Source organism: Chiloscyllium plagiosum, chromosome 22, assembly GCF_004010195.1.
Source record: "Chiloscyllium plagiosum isolate BGI_BamShark_2017 chromosome 22, ASM401019v2, whole genome shotgun sequence".
Classification (NCBI taxonomy): domain Eukaryota; kingdom Metazoa; phylum Chordata; class Chondrichthyes; order Orectolobiformes; family Hemiscylliidae; genus Chiloscyllium; species Chiloscyllium plagiosum.
The window spans coordinates 14514745-14529516 of NC_057731.1; the positions used below are offsets into that span (position 1 = coordinate 14514745).

At 38.9% G+C, this 14772-nt stretch overlaps 1 protein-coding gene across 1 annotated transcript in view; it reads left to right on the forward strand.

Moving 5' to 3' along the window:
- Nucleotides 1–14772, forward strand: part of hectd2 (HECT domain containing 2) — a 102387-nt gene that overhangs the window by 66711 nt on the left and 20904 nt on the right. Inside the window, exons 11-13 of the mRNA XM_043712450.1 lie at nucleotides 1235–1331; nucleotides 1975–2082; nucleotides 7994–8126. Coding sequence (XP_043568385.1) covers nucleotides 1235–1331; nucleotides 1975–2082; nucleotides 7994–8126 — 338 coding nt within the window. The remainder of the gene's footprint in view (nucleotides 1–1234; nucleotides 1332–1974; nucleotides 2083–7993; nucleotides 8127–14772) is intronic.

Genomic DNA, 14772 nt, shown 5'->3' on the forward strand with positions numbered 1-14772 from the left:
TGATTTACTGGAATTAAAAGTAATCTATAACTGAAGGAGTGTCTTGCCCCTGTTCTGTATTTACCTTTAACACCTTGCACCATTCTGTGTTGTGTACCACCAATTAATTCTTCACCCATGGTCCCTTCATTAGCTGCGTTCATAAATGTTTTTTTAGAGAAGGAACTAAACTTCTCAAAAACTGATAAAATTTATGGACGAAGAAAGTTTTGCATGGGAATGACTTGTGAACTGGTAAGTGGAATCTGTTGCTAAGTGATTGAATGGACTGACTGAAAATCTCTGACCCTCTCACTCGGTGTACCACTTTACCTTTTAATCAGCCCAGGTATGCTGCTGCCCACCCACCTACCTGTCCTATCTGTATCTTTGCACAGTTACTGGTTCATTTGGCCTGAATACTGCATGCCAACTACTTTGCCATCAGTAGACATTTGTTAGGGATCATCAATCATGATTGTCTCAACACACCTGCTTGAATGGTTTGTTTTTCCCTTGGTTATTTGGTACTGCTGCACGTACCTTGATGCGGATAGTTAAAGTGTTTGTCTGTGTCTGAAGCCATAGCTCACTTGATAATATTCTTACCTCTAAATAGTAAATTGGGTTCAAATCATACTATAGTGGTTTGAGCGCAAATGTCTACGCTGACGCAGTGCAGTGGAGTACTGAAGGAGTGCTGCATTGCTGAAGGCGCACAGTCTTTTAGTTGAAGCGTTAAACTGGTGCCTGGTTCTGCTTTCTCTGATGGACAGTAATGATCCAACATGTTAATTGAAGGAGAGCAGAATTGTTGTCCTTGGTGGCCTGGCCAATATTTATCCCTAAACCAGCACAGAAAAATACAATTATCTGGGCAGTATCAAATTGCTGATGGGAAGAGCGTGCTGTGCACAATTGATTGCTGCATTTTCTACATTACCAAAGTGACTTCACTTCAAAAGTAATTAATTGATTGTAAAATATTTTGGGAGATTCTGAGATCACAAAAAGTTTTCATTTTCTTTCACTTTGTGCTCTCTGGGTCGTCTTTGCTCACACGTGCATGTTAAACTGCTTCACAAGGACATATTTTGTGCTATGCCATAAAATATTTAGTGGTGATGTTTTGGAAAGGTCTGATACAATATGTACCAGATGCAGGAAATGTAATTGTATAGCTAGGTTGCAACAGCGTTGTACTACTAATTCAGATGTCCATAATCCTTTTTGAAGACTTTTTTTTAAATTACAGGTTTTCCTTCTGCCAGTTTCCTTTCATTCTCTCCTTAGCAGCAAAGAAAATTATTATCCAGAGGGACTCTGAACGTCAGATGATCACAGTAGCTAGGGTAAGTAAACATTAGGCAACTTTTCTAGAAACAAACTTTGGTGAGTGCTTGGCATTGGATCATTTATATAAGGTAGAATATTTTGTTTTTAGCACTCTGACCTGGTTTATCTTTTTAAAATCTCATTCACACAGAACATCCCTAGTTTCTCACGTTCCAGCTAATGTTCAGATTTTAGTTCAGCCACTGTTTGAGCTTGTCATTCTTCTCTCCTCTGTGAATTTTTAGTCACCCTATCAAGATTTGCAAGGTGGAGCATGTTGTTATTATAGCTCTCGTACAATGAAGAGGGACTTGGGGATTCTCAGGCTCCTTTTTATTGGACATGAGTTCTAAGGGTAGCAATGCTATGATACAGACTGATATGCAGTCTCAATCAAACAATTTTGGCAAAAATGAAACCATGTGTTGTTCAGGTGGTTTGTAGCAATGCGAAAAAAAAGAGCTTAACATGTTGGAATACTTGAGGCTAATACTAAATGAAAAATGGACAAAGGCCCCATTTCCTAGCACTATTCTGCTTTATCATTTTATGTAAAAATAAGAAATAATCAAAGTTGTGTTCTATTGCATTGATTGTGCCCTTGCAAATGTTTAAAACGTGCCACGCTAGCTTCAGACTACTCGTCTTCTTCCTGTACAGCAAAGCTTGGTTGATAAAGTGTCTCGTAGACAGAAGCCAGACATCAACATGCTTTTCCTAAATGTTAAAGTCAGACGCTCGCATTTGGTTAACGATTCACTGGATGAGGTAATGTCAGCTCCTGAATCTGTTTTGTAATTAAATTGACTATAATTAATCAAATAAATGTAAAATTTCCTCTTTGTTCGGATTGTAATAAACCAATTATGAGTAGTTAAGTATTGCTGTTCAGTTTTTGTGCAAGTATCTTATGAACTACCAGATAATAAATCTGCATTGAAATGAAGTGCTACCCATGGTGAATTATTTCTGCTGAGCTGTGTCAGCAGTTATATACATAGTTGCAACATCAGTGTTTTGTATCCTCCCAAAAAACAATAATGATCAGTAACCCAGAAGAACTCAATAACCTGCTTCAAGTAGGATCATGGATCCTATACAATCACCTGAGCAGCTAGAACAGCACCCTTACTTTGGGATCCCATTTTTAAGAATAAACTATTGGCAGAGGTCAGCCTATATCCAAATGTTATGATCCCAGCTCGTGTTACTACTGGACAGGTGAAATTCCAGACAGAAATGTAGCTTGATAGATCATATTTTTTTATCTAACAACATGGTGCTTCATTGAAATATAATCACACAAAGCTGCAAATTTGGTTTTAACAATACAGGTAACGTTGCCATAATCTTACCAGATAATAGGGCTACGCTTTCATTTACAGGGAGATGACTGGTGGTGGCCTAATATGAGGGTCACCATGCCTCAGGCAAATGAAGAGATTGAGGATGGTCCTTCATAGTGACCTTAGCCAGTGTGGGATTTGAACCCATGCTGTTGGCATCACTCTGCATCGCACATCAGCCATCAAAGCTAAAACTAAAACCATTTATTTCAGTAAAGAAATGTAGGTAAAATAGAATAAACCAAACTATTTCTGCAGATGATGGTGAGCTGTCTCTTTGGGTTTTGGTAATACCACAGTACTGCTTGGAAGAGAATTTCAGGAATTTTATCCAGGGACACAGAAGGAACAGTAATACATTTCCAAGTCTGGATGGTGTGTGACTTGAATAGGAACTTCTGGGTGCTGGTGTTCCTTTGTATCGGCTGCCTTTGTCTTTCCAGATGGTATAGATCATGGGTTTGAGACATGCTGTGGAAGGAGGCTTGGTGAGTTACTCCAGTCAAGTTGGCTTTACCCTGGTGCTGTTGAGTTTCTTGTGTTGTTGGAGCTGCACCCATCCAGACAAATGATGAGTATTCCCTCACACTCCTGATTTCTGACTGGTAGATCGTGGTCAGGCTTTGGAGAGACATGAAGTGAGTTACTGCAAAATTCCCAAAATATAACATGCTCTCATAGCCACATATTCATACAGCTGGCCGAGTGCAATTTCTAATCAATGGTAACTCCTAGACTTAGGAAAGACCATTGAACATCAAGGGGTGAGTGTTAGGTTTTCTCCTGTTGGATGTGCCCCTTGTCTGACATTTGTCTGGTGTGATTGTTAATTTCCACTCCTCAGCCCATACCTGAATATTGTTCAGTTCTTCCTGAATAAGGACATGGGTTGCTTCAATATTTGTGGAGTCATGAATGGTGCTGAATATTATACAATCATCAGCAAAAGTCCCCACTTCTAATCTTATGATGGAGGGAAGATGGTGGGTGAAGCAACCGAAGATGATTGAGCCTAGGACACTACTTTGAAGAACTCCTGCAGAGCTGTCCTGGAGCTGAGATATACAAACATATGAAATAGGAGCAGTAGATCATTTGGCCCCTTGATACCACCCCACAGTAAGATTATAGCTGATTTATTGCATTTCAAATTCCATATCTGTCTGTCCCTGATGACCTTCAATACCTTTGCCTAACAAGAACCTATCACCATTTTAAAAATATTAAATGACCCTGTCTCTACCTCCTCCTTGATTGACCTCCCACAGCCACAGTCATCTTCCTTTGTACAATGCTGTGATGGTGTTATGTGATAGCAGCATTAGCAATGTCTTCAATCACTTGGATTGAGTGTAGTCTGATCAGAAAGTGATTGGTTTGACTTCACATTGTTTGCTTGATGCCAGGATTGTAACTGGCCAGGGTCTTGGGTAACTTGCAGTTTGTGGTGTTCCTGTGTGTCTGCTGAACTTGTCCTTTAATGGGGTATAGTTTGTGACTTTGGATAGTGTTGTCTAAGGAGCGTGACTGTGTTTGTGCTGCCCATTTTTTTTTACTATGTTCATCTGTGCACATTTTTAAGGTATGGTATATAAAGCTTTTGTTGATGATTTAACTTCAAACTTTTATCTTCCTCATTTAATCAACCTTAGCATTAGGCTAATGCTTCAGGCTTAACGTGATCTACATTAAGGCTAAAACTTGAGAATATTTCAGAAAATGGTTGAAGGTTATAAAGCATTTGTTAGAGGAGTTGCCTTGGGTTGAGGTCATTATTAATTGGGTGCCTGATGTTGAACTCCCTAAGATTTTCAGATTTACACCAGTAACATCTGGCAAAGAACCCAAAGGGATAATATGGGCACATTTATTTCAGTGAAGCAACTTGATATGAATTGCGCTGCCCAAAAGGGGATGAAGTAGAACAGATTTTAAAAAGAAAAATTGCAGAGCAATTGGAAAAGAGTGAAACTCATTGAAAGCTTTCAAGCAGCCACATTAGGCCAAATGGTCTCTTTCTATACAGTAAGATTTTGTAATAATCCACATTCAGAAGTGCATGTTTGTTAATTTGCAGTTAGTATTAAATTAAGAAAGCCTAAGTAGGCACTTAAAGGATTTCAAAGTGAGTTAGATAACATATTTTAGCTTCCATTTGTATGCTTTTTTGTATTTAGTATGGATAAATAAAAGTTATAGGGAAAGAAAAAAAATGGGATGAGACATTTACATTATGGATAATTGTTGAAATATTGGGGTTGAAGTTGCAAGACTTGTGTGTTTTATAAGAGATAAAGATCAACATTCCTGACCACAGTGAAACAACAATAAACTAATAACATTAAACAAAACTAAAAAAATGCTGAACTATATACATTGGAGGGTATTATGCAGAAACTGCAAGTCATTTACTTCGAACATCTCGAATTCCAGGTTCAGATCTGGTTTCCAAATTCAAAGAGACTTGGGGGTTTTCATGGTTTGAAAGACTCTTGACTGATTCTGGAAACTGCATAAAAAAGAAAGTGGTCAAAGAGATACTGTTCCAAAAATATTCAAAGGGAATTTTGAATAATCACCAAAATATTTTCATAAATGAGTGGTTCAATCATATATAAGCGATTGCTGAAATTGTTTAGGGAAAAGTGGATGCTGAGGTTTGAGGGCAATCTATGGGATTGTTCTCAAAAAATAAGCTAATATAAATTAAGTAAACTACAATTTTGCATGTATCTTGCTTTTATAGTATGTCACCTTGTAATGAATGACATCGATTGCATCAATAATTAAATAGTTAGTTTGACCAAAGAAAAAATTGCAATTTTAAAACATATTTGTGAAATAAATATACAGTATTACGTGTATTCCAATTGGGTTCAATATCATTCCTCTGATATAAAAAGATCTAGTTATAAATCTGCAATGGCTATGTGTGAGAACACTGACACATACCACAATCATATGAAGATAACATACACTTTATACTAAAATAGGCAAAAAATGAAGTGTGGATGATGACACAAAGTCTGCAGAGGGACATAGGTTAAGCAAGTGGACAAATATAAATGGAATATAATGTGGGGAAATGTTTGGTTCTGATTAGAGAAGATGACTATTATTAAATTACAAAAATGTAGAAAGCTATGAACAGAGGGACATGGAAGTCCTCACCCATGAATTACAAAAAGCTAGCATCCAAATTCAGCAGGCTATAGGGAAGGCAAATGGAGGAAAGGCCTTTTTCAAAGGAATGGAGTAAACAAGTAGGAAGGTTTTGCTAAAACTACACAAGGCACTTGTCAGCAACAGCCAGAATATTGCAAATAGTTTTGGATACCCTATTTAAGGAAAGATATAAGAGCCATGAGGTTTTGCTGTAGCTCTATAAAACGCTGGTTATAAGATTTATAAGAGATAAAAATCAACATTCCTGATCACATTGAAGCAACAGTGAACTAACAACCATAAACACTTGGAATATTGTGTCTACTTCTGGTCACCTCATTATTAGGAAAGATGTGGAAGCTTTAGACAGGAGATTTACCAGGATGCTGCCGAGACTGGAGGGCTTATCTTATGAAGAGAGGTCGAGTGAGCTAGGGCTTTTCACACTGGAGAGAAGAAGAAAAATGGGTGATTTGGTAGAGGTGTACAAGGTAATAAAGAGGCATAGATAGAGTAGATAGCCAGAGACTTTTCCCCAGGGCAAAAATAGCTGTCACAAAGGGTCATCATTTAAAGGTGACTGGAGGAAGTATAGGGAGATGTCAAAGGTAGGTTCTTTACTCTGAAAGTGGTGGGTGCATGGAATCCACTGCCAGCGGTGGTAGTAGAATCAGAGACATTAGGGGCATTTAAACGACTGTTGGACATGCACATGGACAGCAGTAACTTGAGGGGTGTGTAGGTTAGAATGATCTTAGATTAATATAAATGCTCAGCACAGCATCGTGGGCCAAAGGGCCTGTACTGTGCTGTACTGTTCTATAGATCCTGGCATTGGAGGCAGCCAAGACAAAGTTCACTAGACTGATGCCAGGTATGGAGGGACTGTCTTATGAGGAGAAATGGAGTAGGTCAGGTCTGTACTCAATGCAATATAGAAGAATGCGAGGTGATCTTTTTGAAACATTGAGGATTCTTAGGGGATTTGATAGGGTAGATACAAAAAGGTTGTTTCTACATGTGATATGGTTTGTGACCAGAGGGCATTATCTCAGAATAAGATGTTGCATAGAGATGAGGAGGAATTTTGTCTCTGAGAATAAATCCTTTATTGGAGAGGGCTGTTGAGGTTGTGGTGTTGAATGTACTTAATGAGATAGACAAATTTTTAATCAGTAAGGAAATCAAGGACTATTGAGAAAAGACAGGAAAGTGGAGTTGAGGATTGTCAGTTCAGCCATCATCTCATTGAATGGCAGAGCAGACTTGATGGGCTGAATGGTCTACTTCTGCCTCCTACATCTTAGTCTTATCTCTCTACAAGGACTCAATTACTGTACACTATATGATCATCCATTGCATTGCACATATGTGTTAAGAACAAATATATGGTAATAAAGTTAAGATACATGATGTATAGCATGAGGGATGCACGAGTGATTGTGGGGGAGGTTAGGAAGGAAGTTGTTGAATGTGCTACTTTTCTTGCAAGCCCCGTTGCAGGTGCAGCCTACCACACCTGGTGGATTGTATTCCTGACATACCAGCCACAGTTTTAAACAACAGAGGAAAAATAAAGATGTGATTGTTGATGATAAGTGAGATGTACAATTGAAATACAAATGATGTTCTTCACAACTGCTCTGATTGAATGGACTGTTAAAAATGCCACTTTAGCAGTTATCTTGTAACTACACCAAAAATTACTTGACTGACAAAATATTTTGATGGCGCAACAGCAAACTTTGGTAGAAACTAAAGTACAAAGTTAAGCACATTATTTGTTATGATATAGGGCGACGTAGTACAGTGATTAGCACTACTGCCTATCAGTGCCAGGGAACCGGGTTTGCCTTGGGTGACTGTTTGTACAGAGTTTGGATGTTCTCCCGTGTCTGCATGGTGCTCCTGTTTCCTCCCACAGCACAAAGATGTGCAGGTTAGGTGGATTGGCTATGCTAAACACCGTGGGCTTCGGTAGGGGCTGGGTCCAATTGGAATGTTCTTTGGAGGGTCAATGCAGAACCAGTGAGCCAAATGCACTACAGAAATTCTATGTTGGAAATATATTTTCTCTTACCCACAATTCATTTTTAAAATTTCATGTGTCATTTATTTTTAAAGTTCTGTTCCTCATCTTCCCTCTGGACATCTCTTTTATGTTACAGTTAACAAGAAAAAGGGCAGATTTAAAAAAGAAGTTGAAAATCACCTTTGTTGGTGAAGCTGGATTGGATATGGGCGGTCTCACCAAAGAGTGGTTTCTTCTGCTCATTCGTCAGATCTTCCAACCTGATTATGGTATGATTTTAAAATAGTAAAATAAATAAATCAGTTTTCTGAAAACACTTCTGATTGGGAGCAAGTGAATCTGTTGAAGTAATTTATTCCTCCAATTCTCTGTTGTATGTCACCTAAAATTAAAGGTTGTTGCAAAACCTGTTGCCCAAGATTTAGCTTTGTAGCTCATCATATTCTGCTGGACCACTATTTGAAGAAGGTCCTGTGGTTCCGCTTCAGTCCCATATTCATGGAGTTTTGGCACCTAGAGGTAGTGGGAAGGATTCTGGTGGAGGTGGGGTGCAGGAACATCGGTGGCATGGGGGAGTACGATGGCACAATGGTTAACACTGTTGCCTCACAGCACAAGAGACCCTGGTTTGTGTCCAACCTTGGGTGACTGTTCTGTCTGTGTGGAGTTTGCAAGTTTTCCCAATGTCTACGTGCATTTCCTCCAGATGCTCCAGATTCCTCCCACAGTGCAAAGATGTGCAGGTTAAGTGGATTGGCCATGCTAAATTTAGTGTCCAGGGGTGTGCAGGCTAGGTGGATTAGCCACGATAAATGTGGGGTTACGGGTGTAGGCAGACATTTTGGTCTGGGTGGGATCTTCTTTGGTGGGTCAGTGCAGACTTGATGGGCCAAATGGCCTCTTACTGCACTGCAGCGATTCAATGATTCTATGACATGGAGTAGCAGGTCAGACTGATAACATCCTTGTGAATCTGTTCCTAGACCTAGCCAGGATGGCCAATGCAGCCTGTGCTGGTGACTGCTTGCCTCTCCTCCATGGCTTTTCCATGCCCAATTGGACCTGAAGATTCCCAGAGATATGCTTGAGTCTTTCTGCAACTGGTAGCATCACAAGGACTGGATCCCACCATGGACTCTGGTCATTTTAATTATCCTTGCAGGCTTCTTTTTTTTTCAGATTTTTTTCTTGTTCATCATTAGTTGTGCCCTTTCACAAAGGTCACTTTAGTTTGCTCTTTGTTTTATGACCTAGTGTCTCCTTACTGGATTATTTTAAAATGTTATAGTTATTTGAAACTTCCTTTTGATATGTGAAAAGCTGTCCATCAAATGTCAGTGAATTCTGTATTATTGCAGTAGATGGCAGTATATTCCATGTGTCTGATGATAACATCATAAGATAAATTTTATAAATTAATCAAGAGACATCTTAAATGTCCCCCAAAAAATTGTATCTTTTAATGTAAATAAATCATTTGTGTTTAGATTCCAGAATACTGAGGGAGGGAAGGAACAAAATTGCTAGGACCTTGTATGAAATCTTTGTATCCTCTTCAGTCACAGGAGAGGTCCAGAGGTTTGGAGAGTAGCCAATATTGTTCCTTTGTTTAAGAAGGGCAACTGGGAAATTACAAGCCAGTGAGCCTTACATCAGTAGTAGAGAAATAATACAGGATTTGGTAGAGATAGGATTTATTCACATTTGAAAAAATATGGACTTATTAGCAATAGGCACTGAGGCTTTGTAATTAAGTTTTTTTTCCTGAGTAAGTGACAGACAATTGAGGGCAGAATAGTGGATATTTTCGACATAAACTTTAACAAGGCCTTTAACAAGTTCCCTCCTGGGAGGCTATTACAGAAGGTGAAGTCACATGGAATCCATGGTGAGCTATAAGATGGAATCAGAACTGACTTGGTGATTGAAGACAGAGTAGCGGTGGAAGGGTGCTTTTCTGACTGGAGATCCATGACCAGTGATGTGCCGCAGGGATCAATGCTGGGATTCTTCTTGTTTGTAATATGTATCTAAGTGATTTGGAGGAGAATGTAGGTAACTGGATTAGTAAGTTTGAGGATGGTACAAAGATTGGGGGAGCTGTGGATGGTGAGGAGTATTGCCAGAGAATACAGCAGGATATAAATAGGCTAGAAAATTGGTAGAGAAATGGCTGATGAAATTTAATCTGGACATGTGAAGTGATGCATTTTGGAAGGTCTAATGCAGGAGGTAAGTATACAGTAAGTGGCAGAACCCTCAGAAACATTAACATAAACATGTATCTAGGCATTGAGGTCAATAATTCCCTGAAAGTGGTCAAGAAGGCATATAGCATGCTTGCTTTCATCAGTCAGGGCATAGTGAATAAAAAATGGCAAGTCATGTTGCATGTATAGAAATTTAGTTAGCTTATATTTGGAATATTGCGTATAGTTCTGGTAGCAATGATAACAGAAGAATGATAACAGAAGCTTTGGAGCGGGTACAGAAAAGGTTTACCAGCATGTTGCCTGGTTTGGTGGGTATTAGCTATAAAAAGAGATTGGACACTTGAACATCCAAGGCTAAGGGTCAACCTGATGGAAATTTACAAAATTGAGAGGTATGGATATAATGGGATTTTAGTGTCTTTTTCCCAGAGTAGAAATGTCAATTGCTAGGTTTAAGGTAAAAGGGGGAAAGTTTAAAGTAAATGGGAAAGGCAAGTGTTTTTTACACAGAGGTTGATAATGTTTGAAATGCTCTGCCAGAGGAGGTGTAGAAACAGATACAGTAGTAATGTTTAAGAAGCATCTTGACTAATAGACAAATAGGTAGGGGACAGAGAGGTACAGACCTCACAGTGGCAAAAGGATTTTAGTTTAGAAAGGTGTCATGTGTTGGCTCAGGCTTGGTAGGCTAAAGAGCCCGTTTTTGTGCTGAATTGTTCCTTGTTCTTTAGAAAACTCGAGGTTAAGGAACCTTAGAAGACTGCACTGCTATAGTTTTAAAATATACGGCCAGGTTTTCAAGTAGGAAATCGAGTCAAGAAAGCTCTTAATTCTGCAAACCCATCTACATTGCAAGTTTCCAAGAGGCAAGCCCATGGTGGCAAAGGAAACAGGTGGATGGTGAAGCTGGTAGACTAAAAGAACTATTTCATTTTACTGGGATATTGGCATAGTTGTAAGAGTGATTAGGTAAAAACAATGACTGCAGATGCTGGAAACCAGATTCTGGATCAGTGGTGCTGGAAGAGCACAGCAATTCAGGCAGCATCCGAGGACAGGCAAAATCGACGTTTCGGGCAAAAGCCCTTCATCAGGAATAAAGCTTAATCCTGATGAAGGGCTTTTGCCCGAAACGTCGATTTTGCCTGTCCTCGGATGCTGCCTGAATTGCTGTGCTCTTCCAGCACCATGATCCAGAATCTGTAAGAGTGATTGTTAAACTCATAAACCCTCATCCCTTTCCCCCGCATGAATACCCTTGCCTCCACGACTTAGCTACCCTGAGTATCCATTATGTATCTTGGTAAATATGATAATAAAAAATTCAATAATCAACATTACCCTATCCTACAAGTTGTCATCCAAGCCACACAACATTTTGACTTGGAAATATTTTGCTATTTTTTCATGGTCACTGGGTCAATATCTGACAGTAGGATAATTATAACCAAATGAAATGAACTGAAGTGACTCGAGAAAGTGGCTCGCTACCATCTTCTTAAGGGCAGTGCGACCCACATGTCATTAAAGAGTAAAAGAAATGTATAGATCAAAGATTAACCTACAATTTAATTTTCAAAATCAGTTGCAGTAGTGGTTTTTCTCTTGTGTAAATGTTTGAGCAGATGAATGAGTACGTTAATAAGTTTACCATATGGTTTCAATATTTATATATTTTAATACATAATTTACTATTTTAGAGCATATAAGGCAGACCTCTATAGGAACAACCATTGATCTATTGCCAACCAAAATATTTAGGGGAATTAAAGAGCAACACAATATTAGAAAATTAACGATAGCAATCTACAAAACGTTCTCCTTATCTATTAACAAATAAGGAAAACTGTGAGGTGAAGTTCAGTGGGAAGAGACTTGATACTTAATTCATTTCTGCATTTTCATATTAATTTAAATTCTTTGTAACTATCGCATTTTTTAGAATTATTTAAATATTAAAAATTTTTATACACTCTCTACCAAAATTAAGGTTTGCAAGTTAAAGCAATTTGTTATGGTGTAAAATTATTCTTCATAATTGAAGTTTAACAATAAACATAGTTCTAATCAATCATGATTAAAGCTTACTTAATTATTTTTAAACATGAATTTTACATTTTTTAAGACCCAATTCTGATGCATTGGTTTTAGAGCTCAAAGACAATTATGTAAACATCAAAAGTTCTGAAGGACTTACATCACTGGCACAATCTTCTGAGGAGTGTAAATCACTGAGTTACAGGAGACTGTTTTTGAGTTTTAAGAAGATTTGTAACTCAGGTTGAGGTTCTGGATGTATTTTTGCTTGCTGAGCTGGAAGGTTTGTTTTCAGATGTTTCGTCACCATACTAGGTAACCTCATCAGTGAGCTTCTGGTGAAGCACTGGTGTTATGACCTGCTTTCTGTTTATGTGTTTAGATTTCCTTGGGTTGGTGATGTCATTTCCTGCTCTTTTTCTCAGAGGGTGGTGAATGGGGTCCAAGTCAATGTGATTTTTGATTGAGTTCCGGTTGGAATGCCATGCTTCTAGGAGTTCTCGTGTGTGTCGCTGTTTTGACATCCATCCTAGGACAAGCCAAACAGAGACATGCATGAGAATTCCTAGAAGCATGGCATTCCAACTGGAACTCAATCAATAAACACATCGACTTGGACCCCATTTACCACCCTTTGAGAAAAAGAACAGGAAATTTCATCACCAAGGAAACCTAAACACACAAACAGAAAGCGGGTCATAGCACTAGTGCTTCATGGAGGCTCATTGATGATGTTACCTAGTATGGTGATGAAATGTCTGAAAACAAACCTTCCAGTTCAACAAGCAAACTTGCATCCAGTATACTGTTTATTAATAATTTTAAGATAGCCACTGTGATCCTTTATACTTAGCTTGCCCCATAGCTTTACATTTCTGGCCTGAATGTCAAATTTGGACCACTTCTTCAGAAATGTAGAAAGTATCTGATCAGGAAGCCTTTCTGTGCAGCACTGATGACACCCCCTTTTTACAGTAGTAACTGCTGTATCCCAGGGTAGGAAGTTTCAGTGGCACTTTGACAAGCTATGGAGAGAAGGTAAATGGGTGAAGACATAGGATGACATGGGTAGGTGAGGGGGTAGTGTGTTAGATGAAAAGGTGAATGGGTCGTGACAGGTGAGGGCGTAGGTTGCAGTGAGTGAATGAGGGGTTAAGAAGAATGGGTGTGATCTTCGGGGCAAATGGGTTGGATGGATTAGTCACGCAGAGGCTGGATTGATCTATGCATCTGCGGCTTGGGAAATCAATCTGGCTGTCAGATCGAGGAATGTCATTGGTGTAAGGGTTGGGTATTGGGAGACTATCAAGCAGCATCATCAGTTTTATAGTTATCCAGAGGTTAGAACATCTTTTTTTTTCTCTAGATAACTATTCAGGTAAGTTGGAACTCTGAAGTCTGCAACCCCAGCTCAGTATTGGGGTTCTTCTAGGGGTTCAAGATGCTAATAAGTGGTAGTTGGAAGTTTAAACTTCCTCAGCAGTTACCTTGTAATCAGGTGCTCCAAGGGATCCTGATACATATCAGGATATGTCTGATCACTGACTATTTAGAGATCAGAAGTTTTGGTTTATTATTCAAATTATCAATGAATTTCCAAAATAAACCCCGATGTTAATTTAATGACCATTTCAATCAAGAATATTGGGGAGGCAATGGCCTAGGGGTATTATCGTGAGACTAATAATCTGAAGATGCAGGTAATTTTCTGGCAACCGGAGTTAGAATCCCACCATAGCAGATGGTAGAATTTGAATTCAATTTTTTTTTAAATCTGAAATTAAAAGCCTAATGATGACTGTGAAATCATTGTCGCTTGTTGGAAAAATCCATCCAGTTCACTAATGTCCTTTAGAAAACAAAAATGCCATATTTTCCTGGTCTGGCCTCCATGTAACTTGAAACCCACAGCAATGTGGTTAACTCTGAACTGCCCTGTGGACAATAAGGATGGGAAATGAATGCTGGCCGGAATAAAAATTTATTTTAGTAACACTAGGTTAGCTTGTACTTGGTAGAGAAGAAGAGGTGTAAATTAGATGAAGATTTTATGATTCTTGGCCTTTGTCATAGAAATCCATATTCTAAGCAGAGGTAAATATGAGCCAAAAGTGCTATTCTGTATGTGTAACTTTACAAATATGTTATGTGAAGGTACTTTTTTAAAAAAAACTCTAGTCATTGCAAGTAAAATAAGTAGTATGGGATTAAATTTCAGATCACTAGGGTGAGAAGGGTGAAAGAGACAGTCAGACATATTGGCTGATGGGCCAGTTTCCCACAGCCATTCACGTACTGACCATTTTGAGCAGAGTAATTGAAAGCCTGCCTCACAACCTCACCCACTCCATGAGTGATTTCCTTGAGCTTACCAAGTTATTCTGGATGTGATCCAGACCAACATGGACTGCCCCCACTGCCAACTGGAATTCCTAGCTGTTGCAGAAACAGGGCATTATTAGACTCAACTAAATGGAGTTATCCCAAATGGCTTTTGATGCCTACTAGCAGGTAGTGTATCTGACCCTGAGCTACCCTCTTTCACAATGGCTGAAGGCCCAAGGTTTGGTGGAGACCAACATGAAAGTCAGCAATCTAAATTATATTCTCATCTCGCCTGTCTAAATTGGGCTCTCAAATTCAACCGATCTTTTCCATATATCAA